This window comes from Squalius cephalus (assembly GCF_949319135.1).
Source record: "Squalius cephalus genome assembly, chromosome: 18".
NCBI lineage: Eukaryota > Metazoa > Chordata > Actinopteri > Cypriniformes > Leuciscidae > Squalius > Squalius cephalus.
In genome coordinates, this window is record NC_137139.1 from 22,624,540 (window position 1) to 22,638,436 (window position 13,897).

At 36.6% G+C, this 13,897-nt stretch overlaps 2 protein-coding genes across 4 annotated transcripts; one reads left to right on the top strand and one right to left on the bottom strand.

Moving 5' to 3' along the window:
• Positions 1-380: 380 nt before the first annotated feature.
• dtx3 (deltex E3 ubiquitin ligase 3) lies at positions 381-6,367 on the bottom strand. 3 transcript variants are annotated; one of them, XM_079849053.1, is made up of 5 exons: positions 5,941-6,367; positions 5,642-5,689; positions 3,808-4,610; positions 3,450-3,667; positions 381-2,430 (listed from the first exon to the last, which is right to left on the bottom strand). In XM_079849053.1, exons 2-5 carry the CDS (start codon positions 5,652-5,654, stop codon positions 2,355-2,357), a joined length of 1,110 nt encoding a protein of 369 aa, XP_079705179.1. In that variant the 5' UTR covers positions 5,655-5,689; positions 5,941-6,367; the 3' UTR covers positions 381-2,354. The 3 variants fall into 3 exon arrangements, with proteins under 3 accessions (XP_079705179.1, XP_079705178.1, XP_079705177.1); XM_079849052.1 differs by lacking the exon at positions 5,642-5,689 and having other exon boundaries at positions 5,941-6,363; XM_079849051.1 differs by lacking the exons at positions 5,642-5,689; positions 5,941-6,367 and adding an exon at positions 5,115-5,309.
• A 559-nt stretch (positions 6,368-6,926) lies between these two features.
• On the top strand, positions 6,927-12,371 carry ptges3a (prostaglandin E synthase 3a (cytosolic)). Its single transcript, XM_079849054.1, has 8 exons — positions 6,927-7,231; positions 8,468-8,581; positions 8,753-8,822; positions 9,550-9,648; positions 9,744-9,833; positions 9,924-9,980; positions 10,129-10,156; positions 11,413-12,371. Coding segments are annotated over exons 1-8 (480 nt in total). The 5' UTR covers positions 6,927-7,229; the 3' UTR covers positions 11,433-12,371.
• The last annotated feature ends 1,526 nt before the right edge of the window (positions 12,372-13,897 follow it).

A 13,897-nucleotide genomic window follows, 5' to 3' on the forward strand; every position in this document is an offset into this window, starting at 1 on the left:
AGCATCTTAAAGCACTGCTTTTTTTTCTTTTCTTTTTTTTTTTTAGAAGATTGCATTTACTGCATTCCTGATGTCAAGGGTCTAAATTTATTATTTAACATACCTTTAATATACTAAAGCTTTTATGGATAATGTTGAAATTACAGTTGATCCATTTATTAGATGTAGTACATGCCTGACACAAAATGTGCTACTCATGATAAAGGTGATATTTTTCTGTAGCTTAAGCAGAAAATTCATGACAGCTGAAATTCCTGGCAGGATATCCTGAGAAGATAGGCCATATTAACAAAACAGTGCCATTTTTGTCATTTACAGAGATAAACACATGAGGCATTGAGAAGCTAAATCTGGAAGAAAAACAAAAAAACAGAACAGTCTAACAGAACAGAATCCCTTTATTCAAGTATGAAAATGTAAAGCACATTTTTATTTATAGCATACAATTCAATTATGTAATACAAATCAACACAACTATAAAGGCAAATTATTTAATTTGAACAATCAGTCATCTGAAGAGGTCTATTTTATAAATCTGATTCTGAAGTGCATAGAATTTTGCATGACAGTAACATTTAAGTCCTACTCATCCTGATTGAATTGGTCCTTCATAACATAAAGGTGGGAGTACGAGAATACGGTATAAAAGAAAAACTCAAATCTGATACTGTTTTCTGTTTAAAGATACTGTAAAACGTAATCAACAACACAAAAACCTTCTTAATACAAAGGAAATGTTTTGGTTTGCGCAAAACTATCTGAGACTTGGTTTCTAAAGTATGATGCATTTTGCTTAAAGCTGAAAGACTGCTATAAAGTTAATGCTTCATATTGATCAGAACACAGTTTAACCAATACTAATGAGTAATAGTATACTGTTAGTGATAACAGGCTGTGACCTTTAGCAGAAGGCACAATAACATTTCAATGAGAGAAATACAAAAGAAATCTGATAAAACTGCTTCATGAATGACAGCCGCCATTTGGTAAATCTCACGAACCCGGGTCATATCTCACACAAAAATCAAAAGAAGAAAAAATTCATTTACATTTGGTATTTGGAAAGAAAATAAAGCCAATTATTTATGTGTGAGTGTATTGTGTTAGTTATTATAAACATAATGTAGAAAATAATTTCAGATATTTAAACTTAAATTTATTTCTTTGAAGTAAAATCTTTAATTTGTGACAAAAAAATTATAATTGTATTACTGTTTCAATGTAATATAACAATATGCTGTTATATATAAAAAAATAAAAAAAAAATTCTTTTCTTTTGATTTTAGAGTTAAATGTGACCTGCATGTTTTTGTGAGAGTCATTTGCTGTGTTATTGAATTTTTTTCTACTTCAGCAAACTTTGTATGGATGATTCTGCTGATTCTTCACAATAAAATCAGTGCTATGCTTTTCAGTCTGAGGCATAAACAAAATGGTAACAGCAAAGTTTTGAGCTGTTATGCTTTTAGTTTGGTTTAAGTGGTTCACACGCCCTTTCGTTTTGACATCATTTTATATATACACGTGACAGAAGTTTTAACATCCAAAATGGATGAACTCAAAAATCTGTAAACAGCATAAAAATACAAACTGGGGAAAACTGAATCAAAAATATGACTTTTTATGCACATCTTATTGAAATGAAAGACAATAATGGGAGTTATAAAGGATGAAAGCTAGGACAAACTGAAATCGACTTGCATCTCTTTTACTAGGACCTTATTATTAGAAAGGCCCACAAATAACCTCTCTAGATCCTGCACTCTGGAAGATCAGGCAGAATCCACTTTAAATTCTCATAATAAAAAGATTACCTACATTGCAAAGTGCCTCTTAGTGCTGATTACTAGAAAAAAAAAGTTGTATGGGATTGTCCCAGCTGTACCCATTTAACTGTGCTATGCCATTTGTCTCCACCCAGATGTTACCATAAACTAAAAAGGTTATTAAGCATAGTTTAGATGGAAGAAACAGAGTTAGAAGAGGGAGGCTGGCAGCCTAGTGATTCGAACCTGAAAAAAAAGGGAAGAGGAAGGTTGTACTGCAGATATGGAAACGTGTACACCTTCACATTCACACTTTAGCAATCCAGTGGGTATCTGAAACTCAGCTGAGAATATTGAACAATCTCAAGTCTCAGTAAAGTGCACCCCAGGTTTGTACCACAGAAATACTGTATTCACTCAGGTAAACTAAAGAACAAAGCTAAACATAAAGATTGAAATTAAACATTGTGAAAACGGTGTCCTGCAGCAGATGACAGTGGCTTGTTTCGACACAGTGGGTTTGTGAAAAGACTGGTCAAGCGCACACGTTTGCCATCCTTTTGAAACTTCTCAAGTGCTAGAAACAAATCAATCAGCCGTTATCCCTTTCTCGCGTAGTTCCTCTGTCACCCGCACAAGGTATGTAGGATCTGGATAACCAAAGCTGAAGAAAAAAAAATCAATATTAAGTTAAATTAAATTAAAGCTGAAGTTAGAAAGCTAAATGTTTCTCTATCCCTTCCATATTATATACCGTTCAACCGTTTGGGGTCAGTATTCATTTTTTTGTTTTTAAGTATTTAGTACTTTTATTCAGCAATAATACATTCAATTGAAAGACAATTGACAGCACAGACATTTATAATGTTACTAAATATTTATATTTCAAATAAATGCTGTCATTTTGATCATGTGACACTGAAGACTGAAGCTTCACATGAATAAATAACATTTTGAAATATTTAAATACAAAACAGTTATTTGAAATGGTAATAATATTGCACGTTTTAACAGTACATTTGATTAAAAAAACTTACCAACCCCAAATTTTTGAACAGTAGTGTATCTCTGCACATCCTTCATTAATATTATTTTAATGGCTTTGTAAATAAATTGTTAAATGAATGTGGTATTATATCCGTCATTATAGGCCAGGTTTAAAATGCAACACGTTGCAAAATGTTATATTGTGTATACAATATTTACAATATTTAGTAACATCTCTGTTCTTGACCAGAAAAAAAAACTACAACTTGTAAATGTATTTCATATTAGAACTATCACGATATAAATGTGCTATAGGATGGAAATGTAGCTGGCATCTCCTCAAGCTTCAGTTTGGCTGATTAAAATTAATCAAACAAACATATAGCAACATGAAACGTGGCACAAAAACATTTCCTCTATTTTTTTCTATGAAAGCTGATCATGGTTTCAGGCATTTTTACCCAAGTCGCTCTGATCATAAAGGGTTAGTACATCGGAATGACTAGAACCTAGCAAAAAAATGAACAATTTAGTGCATCATTTATAATTTGGATTTTTGAATATATCTTTTGGGTTGTCTTTTATCCAAAACAACAGCTTTAAATTCAAAAAAAAATTCAAAAGGCAATTCCAGTGAAGACATGCCTGTGGTATAACTGATTTTCCCAGACATAATTTAGCTATGTAATTGCATACCATCGCGGTCCGCCCCATATGGAGGTCTTGTGGTGGATATCATTCCAGGTAATAACGTTATGCATGCCAGTGGTCATCGAGGTGCCTATGGTAAAGATCAGGCGCTGCTCAAATGCCCGCCGTAGCATGCAGAGGACACGGTTTCCCTCAGGGCTGTCTGGCAGGTATGCCACCCGGTCTGTGCCTGGGTACCTCACCCCAGGGTTTGGGTGCTCTTGCTGAAAGAATTTTAAAACATAATAGTGTTTGAATACAGTTTTTGTTTGCAATTTTTATGTGCTATATAATGAAATCTGGTCTGTGGTTATCTGAATGCAAAACACTCGGCTGTTGTAATCCGCCTGTAAGCAGTACTTACCGCTTGCAAACCGGGAGGGAAACTGTAAATAATGCATATGCAGCCATAACCTTCATGGCCAGGCAACTCCAGGTCTTGGTCTCTTTCAACCATCATGCTCCCATTGGCCGGCTGGTTCCCGATAAGTTGACCATACACCAGCCTGCACACAGGACATGCCTTCTTTACTTGAAACGCCTGTTCTAAGCAGGACCGACAGAACGCGTGGCCACATTTGTCCAGAGTTGTCTTTTCCACAATTTCACCCATACAGATAGAGCAAACGGTGCTCTCTTCTTCATGACCGACGGCTAATTCAGCCCCGGTCCTTGCCACTGCCTCATGTTGCATGGGTAAAACCACACAGGTCTCCATGTCTGTGTTTTTCCTGTATTTCTGCTGTTGCCTTTGCGAGCGCCGTGGTTGAGGGGGAGGCGGAGACAACAAGCTCCCTTCCCCGTCGGGCTCCACTGCCGTCACACACGGTAACAGAGAACGTTTCCTCTTAGGAGCTGCCTCCTGTTTGGTCATCTCCTTCCGGGCACAGCGGCATAAGTCAATGAAAGCTTTCCGTGTAACAGGAGAAACCGGCCCATCCATCATCCCAGTTCTGGCCCTGCTGCTTCCCTCCACCGGGGAGAGCCGCACGGCACAGCAGCCGCCACGCTCCCCGCGTCGGATGATGTCAGCGCTTAGTCCCTGCTTGTCCTCGAAGTCGACCAACCAGGGCCGTCCAGCGGCTGCAAGGTAATCCCACACCGCCTGCGACACCAGCACCTCGTCACTGCCCTGCCCCGCGCGCACGCTCATCTCATCAGATGAAACTGGGAGGAAAAGAGATCAGTTTGCAAGAGTAGTTCAAATGGCCAACATTAACCAATTTTGCAATTATTTAGTGCTTTATTGTGTTGCTACATTTACACTATGCTGTACTATTAGGTACTTCACATTTCCCCCCCCAATATTATTGGTAAATAAAATAAATCAACTATATATAGTTAAAAAGTAAAAAATATATTTTTAAAATTGAATAAATAAATGTTATATATTATACGCATACATACATGTTTCTTTTCATTAGGAAAAGAAAAGTGTACATTTTAGGTGTCTGGTCATTATTTATTTTTTTACCATTTTAAAAAGCCTTTTAGCTTTTTTTTAAAAACAAAGAAACATTTCTTTTTAAATTATTTGATGTAGTCTTTCATATTAATTATATGAGGTCTTAAGAATGGCATAACAATTGTACAAAAAATACAATTTAAATGCTAATTAAACCAGTTTTAGATGAAATACTGCTGTAACTGATTGATGTCATGTTAACTTACCAATTACAGTAATGTTCAACCTTTCACCCTTTTTACAATTCTTGAAGTTAAATATTAGCTTGTGCTTGTTACCGGTTCGCTCTTTCCTTGTCAGGAGAAACATATGATGAATAATACACGTGTAATGAGTCAACCCTGCATAAATTCACAATACTTCACACCTGACAAGAGCTGCAGGCTAGCATGCAGATTCTTCTCAGTCAGATCTTACAAGCTCCCTGTATCTCTTATAAAAAGGATTATATCATAAGGTTTAATGATTATAATATAATTTACCCTTTCACAATCCAATTTATTTGTGGCTGTGCAGCAGAAGGGCGGAATATTCTAGACAATGAAGTTTCTTGCATGAATGGGCTGTGCTAAGTATTATCAGCTCGTTCAACACCAACAGGCAGCTGTGCAGAACCACATCAGCTGCTCTGAAATGTGTTCACTGTATAAACAAAGGATCGTTCTGTGTTGCACTACCTGCTCATGAATGTCACTTGATGCTTGCAGTGATTACATTATTGAAACTAAATTACCTTGTGATCCCATAAATTCTCGTTACTTGCAGTAACAGGCCTATTTCCCTGTTTTAGAGAAAATAAATATACAAGTTAGTAGATCAAGACATTGTTTATATTTAGCGGATTGTCCAGCAACCTGACACACGGAGAAAATGATGATGGCAGTTGCTTTAACCTAAGCATTTGCTAAATTAAAAACAATAATAAAATAAAAAAAAACATAGCGACAAAGCCTATTGTGCTCATGTAATAAATTAATTCACCTTCTGTAAGTGACTTTGCCGGAAGAAGAGATGAATATAAAGGGAACCTACCGCAACTAGAGAATGCCTGCTTCCACTCGATGAGGAAGTCAACAGACGACCGCTGCATTGAACGTGCCGTAAGAAAAACTATGATAATTCTTGCGAATTTATGCTTGGGATATCCTATTCAAGTTCAGATGACACTTCGCTTGATCAACAGACCAGCTCAGTCTCTTTGTGGTTTCCCAATTCCCCGTCCTTGGCCAAAAGAAGACAACATGCATACAAAGAACATGGTTGACTGTCACGACGAAAGTGGTTTGCCTTTAGCTCCTTCGCGACTCTAACTCGGCGTCTCTATGTCATATTTCGTTATCACATAGTTCGCTTTCAGTAATTACAGTGAAAATGCCCTGAATACACGGTAATCTAAGCAGGAAGTTCGTCACTCTTGTGGTCGTTGGTTGAGCCGGATTAGCGATTACAGGATGTGACCGCTGTGTGGCGCTCTTTAAAGACCACATCATCAATCGTCTTGTAAATGTATTGTTTGACCTTTGTGCTTTTTCTGATTAACTCCTTCTGTATATATTCACGGGATAGATATTTTGAAATTATTAATTTATTAACATCACTGCCATTGTTATTTATTTGTTTGTTTGTTTGTTTGCCGACACTTTTTGTGTATTGGAGCTTTGGCAATATTATATGCAACGCAAAACATCATGCCAATAACGTACTTTAATATGATATAAAATATTTTTTTAAAAAGTAAACACTAAAACGTAAAATAACAAACAGAGATAGAACTGATAAGAATGTAAATGTGTACCTGAAATGCAATGTAAGTCGCTTTGGATAAAAGCGTCTGCCAAATGCATAAATGTAAATGTAGATATAGATAGATTTAGATTTAACATTATAAAGTCTAATTCTGACTCTAGATAAAAGAAAAGATAATACAAGAACAAATATTTGGCAATATATTACATTATTTATTCTTATGATTTGTATGTATGTTTGTAGTATGGTCCAGGATGATAGTGACATCTTGTACAGTCGAGGCAGGCGGAGCGAGCGAGGTCTGCGTTACTATGGAGACGCATTTGCTCAGGTGCGCGCATGGAGCGGAGCGCGCAGCAGAAGTCGCTAGAAACGTTGAGGTGACGTCACTACGCGCCAGTGAGTAGAGGGACACGCGCGATTCCTGTGCAGGGTGACGGAGCGGCGCATAAACAGCTAGTTTCCGTCTTTATGCATGCGCTTTGAACTGACAGCATAAATTCAAAACACTACCACAGGCGAGAGGACGAAAGTGGCAACGCAGATTTTTGTGTAAACTGAAAGAAGATATCGACATGTGAGTTTGACTGGCGGTGATAAGGATGCACTAACTTATTAGCTAGTTAGCAAATGTGTTAATAACCTCTATCAGGTAACGTGTAATTTCCTCCCATGCGGCAGTTGTCACATATGGATATTTATGAGAATACTAGTTATTCTCGGAAAGACGTTTTAAATAGCATAGAAAAACCTTAATCGGTGGTGGAAACAGCGCACATTGCTTGCACAGAAGAGCTTAGCTAGCTGGTTTGCAGCTAGATTATCAGGGCCTGAAGTTATTGTACAGCTAACATGAGAATTGCTACTGCTCATTTTACTATTGCTTGATTCTTCTTAATTGAATAATTCATCTGCATGACTGTAGAATGTTCTAGCAATTTCCACGCCCTAGATTAAGCCTTACGCAGATCAAGGTCTGCAGGGTGTTCCCAGCTAGAAAAGAAAGGTTTGCTGGTCTTAACTGTTTAAGACGGTCTTAAATCAGCTAGTCTTCCAAGCTGGTGCTCTGCTGAAAGGTCTTAGTTTGGTCTCCCAGGCTGGTTTGTTGGATGGTTTTAAAAGGGTTTGGGTCACTTCATCTGATCATGTGGGTTATAAGCCAGCCTCCAAGCTAAACCAGCTGAGCACCACTTTGACAAGACACAGAGACCATCTTAAACTATGTAAGACCAGCAAATTCAGGTTGGACTAAGTTTGCAACAGGCAATAATCATGACCAGAATATCTCTTCAACACCAGCTCTAAACATTGCAGCATCTTGTTCATTGGTATGATTAAATTAGCCACCATTTAACTCTCTCAATATTTTCAAATTACACTTAGTTGCATGGCATATATATATTAAGCTGTAGTTCATGCAGTTAAAATACAGTACAACATATTAGAAACAAATATTTTTTCAGGGGCTTGGTTTTTTCATTGTTTTTACTGTAGTGAAGCCCATGGTAAATTGTTAAGAGGCCAAGCATAAACCTGCCAGTCAATACAAACTGGTTTCCACGGCAACATCATTGTTGCTCCACCCCCCGCCAGGGCCTCCTGCTCGCACATCTTAATTTAGAGCTGAGCTTTTAGTGTGGAGTTCTGGAGTTTGGCTTTTAACAAATGCACTTAGCTGGTTGCTTACTTCACCATGTTCCCCATTAGAACTAAACAACATCGCTTTATTTCAATGTCATATTGAAGTGTGGTATATCCTTACATTCTTCATGCTCTTTCAAATATATTGGTTTTAATTCCATTTGTTTTACAGGCAGCCAGCAACTGCCAAGTGGTATGACAGACGAGAGGCCGTCTTCATTGAATTCTGTATAGAAGACAGCAAAGATGTCCAAGTTAAATTTAACAAAACAAAGCTTGATTTCAGGTACATCCATTTTCAAATTGCTATTCCAAAATATAATTATGATCTAATGTTTTTGATGCAATATAATGATACTCAGTTATAATGTTTTAGTATTTGCATTGCAAATTTGAATGCTTGCCTCTTTAGTGTTAGTTAATTCTAAATTGTAATATGCTATATTTTTTGTTTTAGTTGTGTTGGAGGAACAGATAACATGAAACACCATAATGAAGTAGAACTATTTGAGTCCATTGACCCAAATGTAAGTACTCCACCTTAGGGGTTGTCACGGTACCAACATTTCAGTAGTTCAGTAGTACCAATACCAGTCAAATTTAGCTGTTCTCGATACCAATTTTGGTACCAGAGCAAAAACTGTTGAATTGAGTACTTAAAAAAAAATGTTGTTCTATTTTGTCTTGTCCATTGTTTATCACTGTCAATCATCACAGTTTCCGATTCATTTCCTCATTTAAATTCGGTTGTTGATCCAAAAACTTTGCAGTGTACTTGGCAGCATGAAAAAGTGCAAGCTCACTTAATTCTGCACTCTTGTGAATAATAAAAAAAGCTTTTATTTACTTCATGTTTACACACTTGGTTGAAAGGATTCGTGAGCACACGGCTCACATTGAACAAAAAAAACAAAAACCTTGTGCTTTTTCAGCGGTGTGTTAAGCTGGTTCTGACTAATTTACTGACTAGCAACTCTGATAGGCCATTGTGTTCATGCACTCAACAGATATGATTGCGATTGGGTACCAAAAATACCTGGTACTCGGTACTACCGATACTTCAGAAATGCTGGTACCGTCAAGGTTTTTTTTTTTTTTTTTGTACCGACCGGTACCAGTAGTAGCGGTACGTTTGACAACGCTACTCCACCTGATGGTTTCTGGTGTAATTCAGGTTGTAAGAGCTCAATCTGCATGGCTCATGGTGTTCTCACTGGTTGAAGAGGTACACAGAACTCTATTATTCTTTTGCAGGACTCTAAACACAAACGCACAGACAGGTCTGTGTTTTGCTGTCTAAGAAAAGCAGAATCTGGCAAGTCTTGGCCAAGGTTAACAAAAGAGAAGGCGAAGGTCAGTGTTTGGTCCGTTTAAACTATTAAAATGTAACTCCATTTAGCAATAAGATCACTTGTGTTAATTGATGTTTCTCTTTGTTCTTTGTGCAGCTCAATTGGCTCAGTGTTGATTTCAATAACTGGAAAGACTGGGAGGATGACTCGGATGAAGAATTGTCCAGTTTCGATCGCTTTTCAGAGGTTCATGTCTACATATAGTGCTATTAATAATCTAAAATTTCTGGGAAAATAAATCACAATCATATGCATTTGATTTGTTTGATTTTAAAGATGATGAACAACATGGGAGGGGAAGATGACCTACCAGATGTGGATGGTGCTGATGATGTGAGAGAATTATTGAAGACTTAATATTATTTTTAAATGATTGGTTTATTGTAAGTTAGTTAGTTAATAATAACCTAATAATAAAAATGTTTTTTATAATTGCGGCATTGCTGAAATGTGTTTGACCTGATTTTATTTCAAATTCCAGGAAGAGTCTGTGGATAGTGATGACGAAAGTAAGTTTTCTTAAATTATCTGTCTGTCCTCTGTGACTTTTGTTTGTTTGCATTTAGAAAATCTATATATGTTTGCTGCTACAACTTTATACATTAAAGGTAGGGTATTTTTATAAAAAACTTTTTTTCAAATTTGTTTAAACTGTCTTTATATACCAATACATAATTAAAATGTAAGTGCTCTGAAAAAGAGAGTATAAAAATCGAGTGACTGTAGACCTTTTAATTTGCAATAGACACAGCTCATTATTTCCATTCGGGACGAAACAATTGATTGGTTTGGGCGAGTGTCACTCACTCTCGCAACCATGGCTACCACCCCTGTTGCTAGATCTGCCCATATGCGCGCGCACCCGTTTGATTTGAGGAGTGCAAGAGGCGCGGAACCTACGAAGAGTAAAATTATGGCAGAGAAAGAGCATTCAAAATTCAAAGCACCTGCATATTCAGTCAGCGAAGGCAAAAACTACTTCCTCGGACCCTGGTTGTCTGCACTCTTGAACGACCTCCTCTGCTTCGCCCTCGACCCTGGACCTGTCCTCGAACCGACGAAGCGGTACTTGTCTCCGGAGTGTAGTCCTCATTAGAGTCAACAATGTTTTCATCATGGAAACTCGCAAAACACCGTATATGTTATGAATCTTACATGAAATTCACCTTCATCACAGTGTAACTGATGGTAATGGAAAAACGTGTATCAATGCAACCTGTTTTTACCTTTGCCTTATAAATATAGCTCGTTACCTATAAATATAGCTTGTTACCGAATCAAACAAAGTATATTTTAAACTTTACCAGTATCGATATGCTAGCTTGATAGTGAGTACTAAAATAAATCTTATTTGAAATCTTAAAAGTTAATCTTAAAGTTAGGTATTATATTACATGTGATTCTGACATGGTCACTGCATGCACTGCGCTCCTTCCTCTCCACTGTCTCAGGTAAATAAATGCGTCTTCCAGCTGAGCCTGAGCGTTTGGCGTCGCGCGTTCATGTGTTTTAGGGGCGTGGCTTTGGAAGGAGCTCAGAAGGGAGGGGGTGGGAGTGAATGGAAATAATTAGCTGTGTTTACAACAGTCGTGAGAGGTCTACAGACACTCGATTTTTATACTCTCTTTTTCAGAGTACTTACATTTTAATTATGTATTGGTATATAAAGACAGTTTAAGCAAATTTGGAAGGTGGTTTTTTTTTTAGAAAAATCCTACCTACCTTACAAATATAAAAATGAAATGTATTAACTTTTTTTTTTCAGAAATGCCTGACCTCGAGTGAAGCAACAGGAAACCATCATGCAGAAGAAAGCAAGAATTTTAATTTAACACTTAAATGAAGAGAGAGACTAAGTTTGAGTTGGTAGCCATTTAAAACTGCTTAGTTTTCGAACTGTTTTTCAAGGTCTTTCTGCAGAAAGTCACAAGGGATGAATTTTTACTGTTGTGCTGATGGCAACGTAAGCCCCTCGACAATACATACACACTTTACTTTACTGTTCTGCATGGACAATTACGAGCTCTCAATGATGTATTGTGGACACCAGTTATGGTCAGTTTACTCAATGGCTTCTAAGTCTTGGGCTTTTCCTCAGTGTCAGTGAGGTTATTGCATCATGTAATGTAGACATTGTAATTTGTAGTACTGGAAAAAGGACTTGAATGACTTTTTCAACATATTCTGCCTTCTCCCTCTCATTCAAACTGTACATTTTATTTAATTCTTTGTTTTTTTTTGTTACTTTGTGTTTAAGCTCCGATTTCCTCGAAGGAAGCATTGTCTTAAGGTACATGCTTCTGCATTGCCAGCCAAGACATTTGGTTTTCACTTTGTAGTGCTGTATTTGAAATCAGAATGGCATATTCAAAACCCTTGCACTGATTTATTGCAAACCCCCATTTTAAGTGTTTTAGCTGCAGTTTTGACCCTCAGATAGGTTTATGTGTCAATCCAACATGTTCAAAGTGCATAGTCATGTCTGTACACACTGCTTGACAAAATAATTTCAGGATGGCAGTTAGTATTTGTTGTTTTGTATCACACATAGACGTGTAGCAGGCAATCGTGCACTGGTTTCTTCCATATATGTAAAGACAAGTCATTAAAAATATGCTCACCGCTGTACAGAACAAAAGGGTAACTTAACAGATTTAAAAAACATTATCAATAGATGACCAATTTGTGTTTGCACTCTTAATATCAATGCAGGTGTGAGTAAAAGATGAAAAGATAAAATCATGAAAAAGATGTTGTGACCTGTCATTTCAGGTTTATAAATTTCAGTTTGTTAAAAGCAGTGAGGTTTTTGTCTACATATTTCTAATAAACTGTCTCTAAACAACACTTTGGGTTTTTTTTTTTGTCCTATGTTTGTACATCATTTTGGATCATTTTCAGCATCCGCATCCGATATTTGTGTTTATTAAATTATAGTAGCAGCTAATATTGTCTGGTTTTGGCAGCAGATTTATTAACAATTAACCCTCAATTCTAAATATGAGATTTATCGTGAACACTGTTAAAACAAATAGTTTAATATGGATTCATCAGATCGATGACAGGACCGCATTTGTTTGTGCATTCCTAAAAAACAGGCTTCTGAGGTTCCGGAACATGTTGTCCTCGCTTATGAAAAGAGAGCAATTGTGCTGCTCCCACAAGATGGCGCTATAGTTCCATTTCTGCTGAACAGGCCTGCAAGAATGAAACTGCACTTTGCGTTTTTGAGAAGTGATACTACACTCGACGGGACTGCATCTGTTTTTAAAGCTAAAAGTCTGGGTGAAAACAAAACTCGGTGTATTATGGAGTTCTTTAAAGTTTTGCTCACACATTGAAAACGTTCACCATTCCACAACGTCTTTATGTAATTAGTAGGCTATTCATCCCAGAATTTAAGAAATTACTTTTTATTCACCAAATTCTTGTTCTATCACATTAGGTGGAAGGATCCAGTGATTCCAGGCAACAATTTCATGATCATGCTAATGGTTTGAGGTCTGGGTTCTAGTTGGACCATTAATTTAAGTAGGTATCTTATCTTCAGCCCTGAGGTTCTGGGCTTCTTCCTAAAGAAGCTTCATAGAAATTATAATAATATGTCATATATATATTACTATTACTAATATATATTACTATATAATAATAATATTTTGTGATATAATTACAAAAGATGACTTTAACAGTGAAATGATGTTTTAAATCAAGATTTACTTGATAAGCAGAATTACTTAGGATATTAAGTCTTGCTGTAAGTCTTCTGAAAACAAAATTAAGTTAACATTTGCTTAAAATAAGAAAAGCATATCTGCCATTGGGGTCAGAAATATAAACTTAATTCAAATGGAAAACAAGATTATTTTTCTTTCCTCACTGATAGATATTTTTGATATTCTTAATTTAAAAATGTTTAAATATTCGTATGGTAGGAAAATCCTTTTTTTTTTTTTTTTTTTTTTTGTAATGAGCATATGCTGTTTTAACTGACTTTCAGAGATGTTTATTGTGCATTCAAAATGAAACCAGGTTCTTCTTAATAACTGCCCTAAATAACTTAATACAGCAGATGGAGATGTAATGATGGATGAATGGTATCTGGAGGGACTGTATGTTCAGATCAACAGTTGATCTGTAAGGTCTGGAATATTTTAGGGGGTTGAGTTCCCTGAGCTAGCGTTTTGTTTAAGACACTGGTGGTGTGGAGGGTTGTGTTGGTGTCAGCAGTCTGCACCAGAGGTAATAGAAAA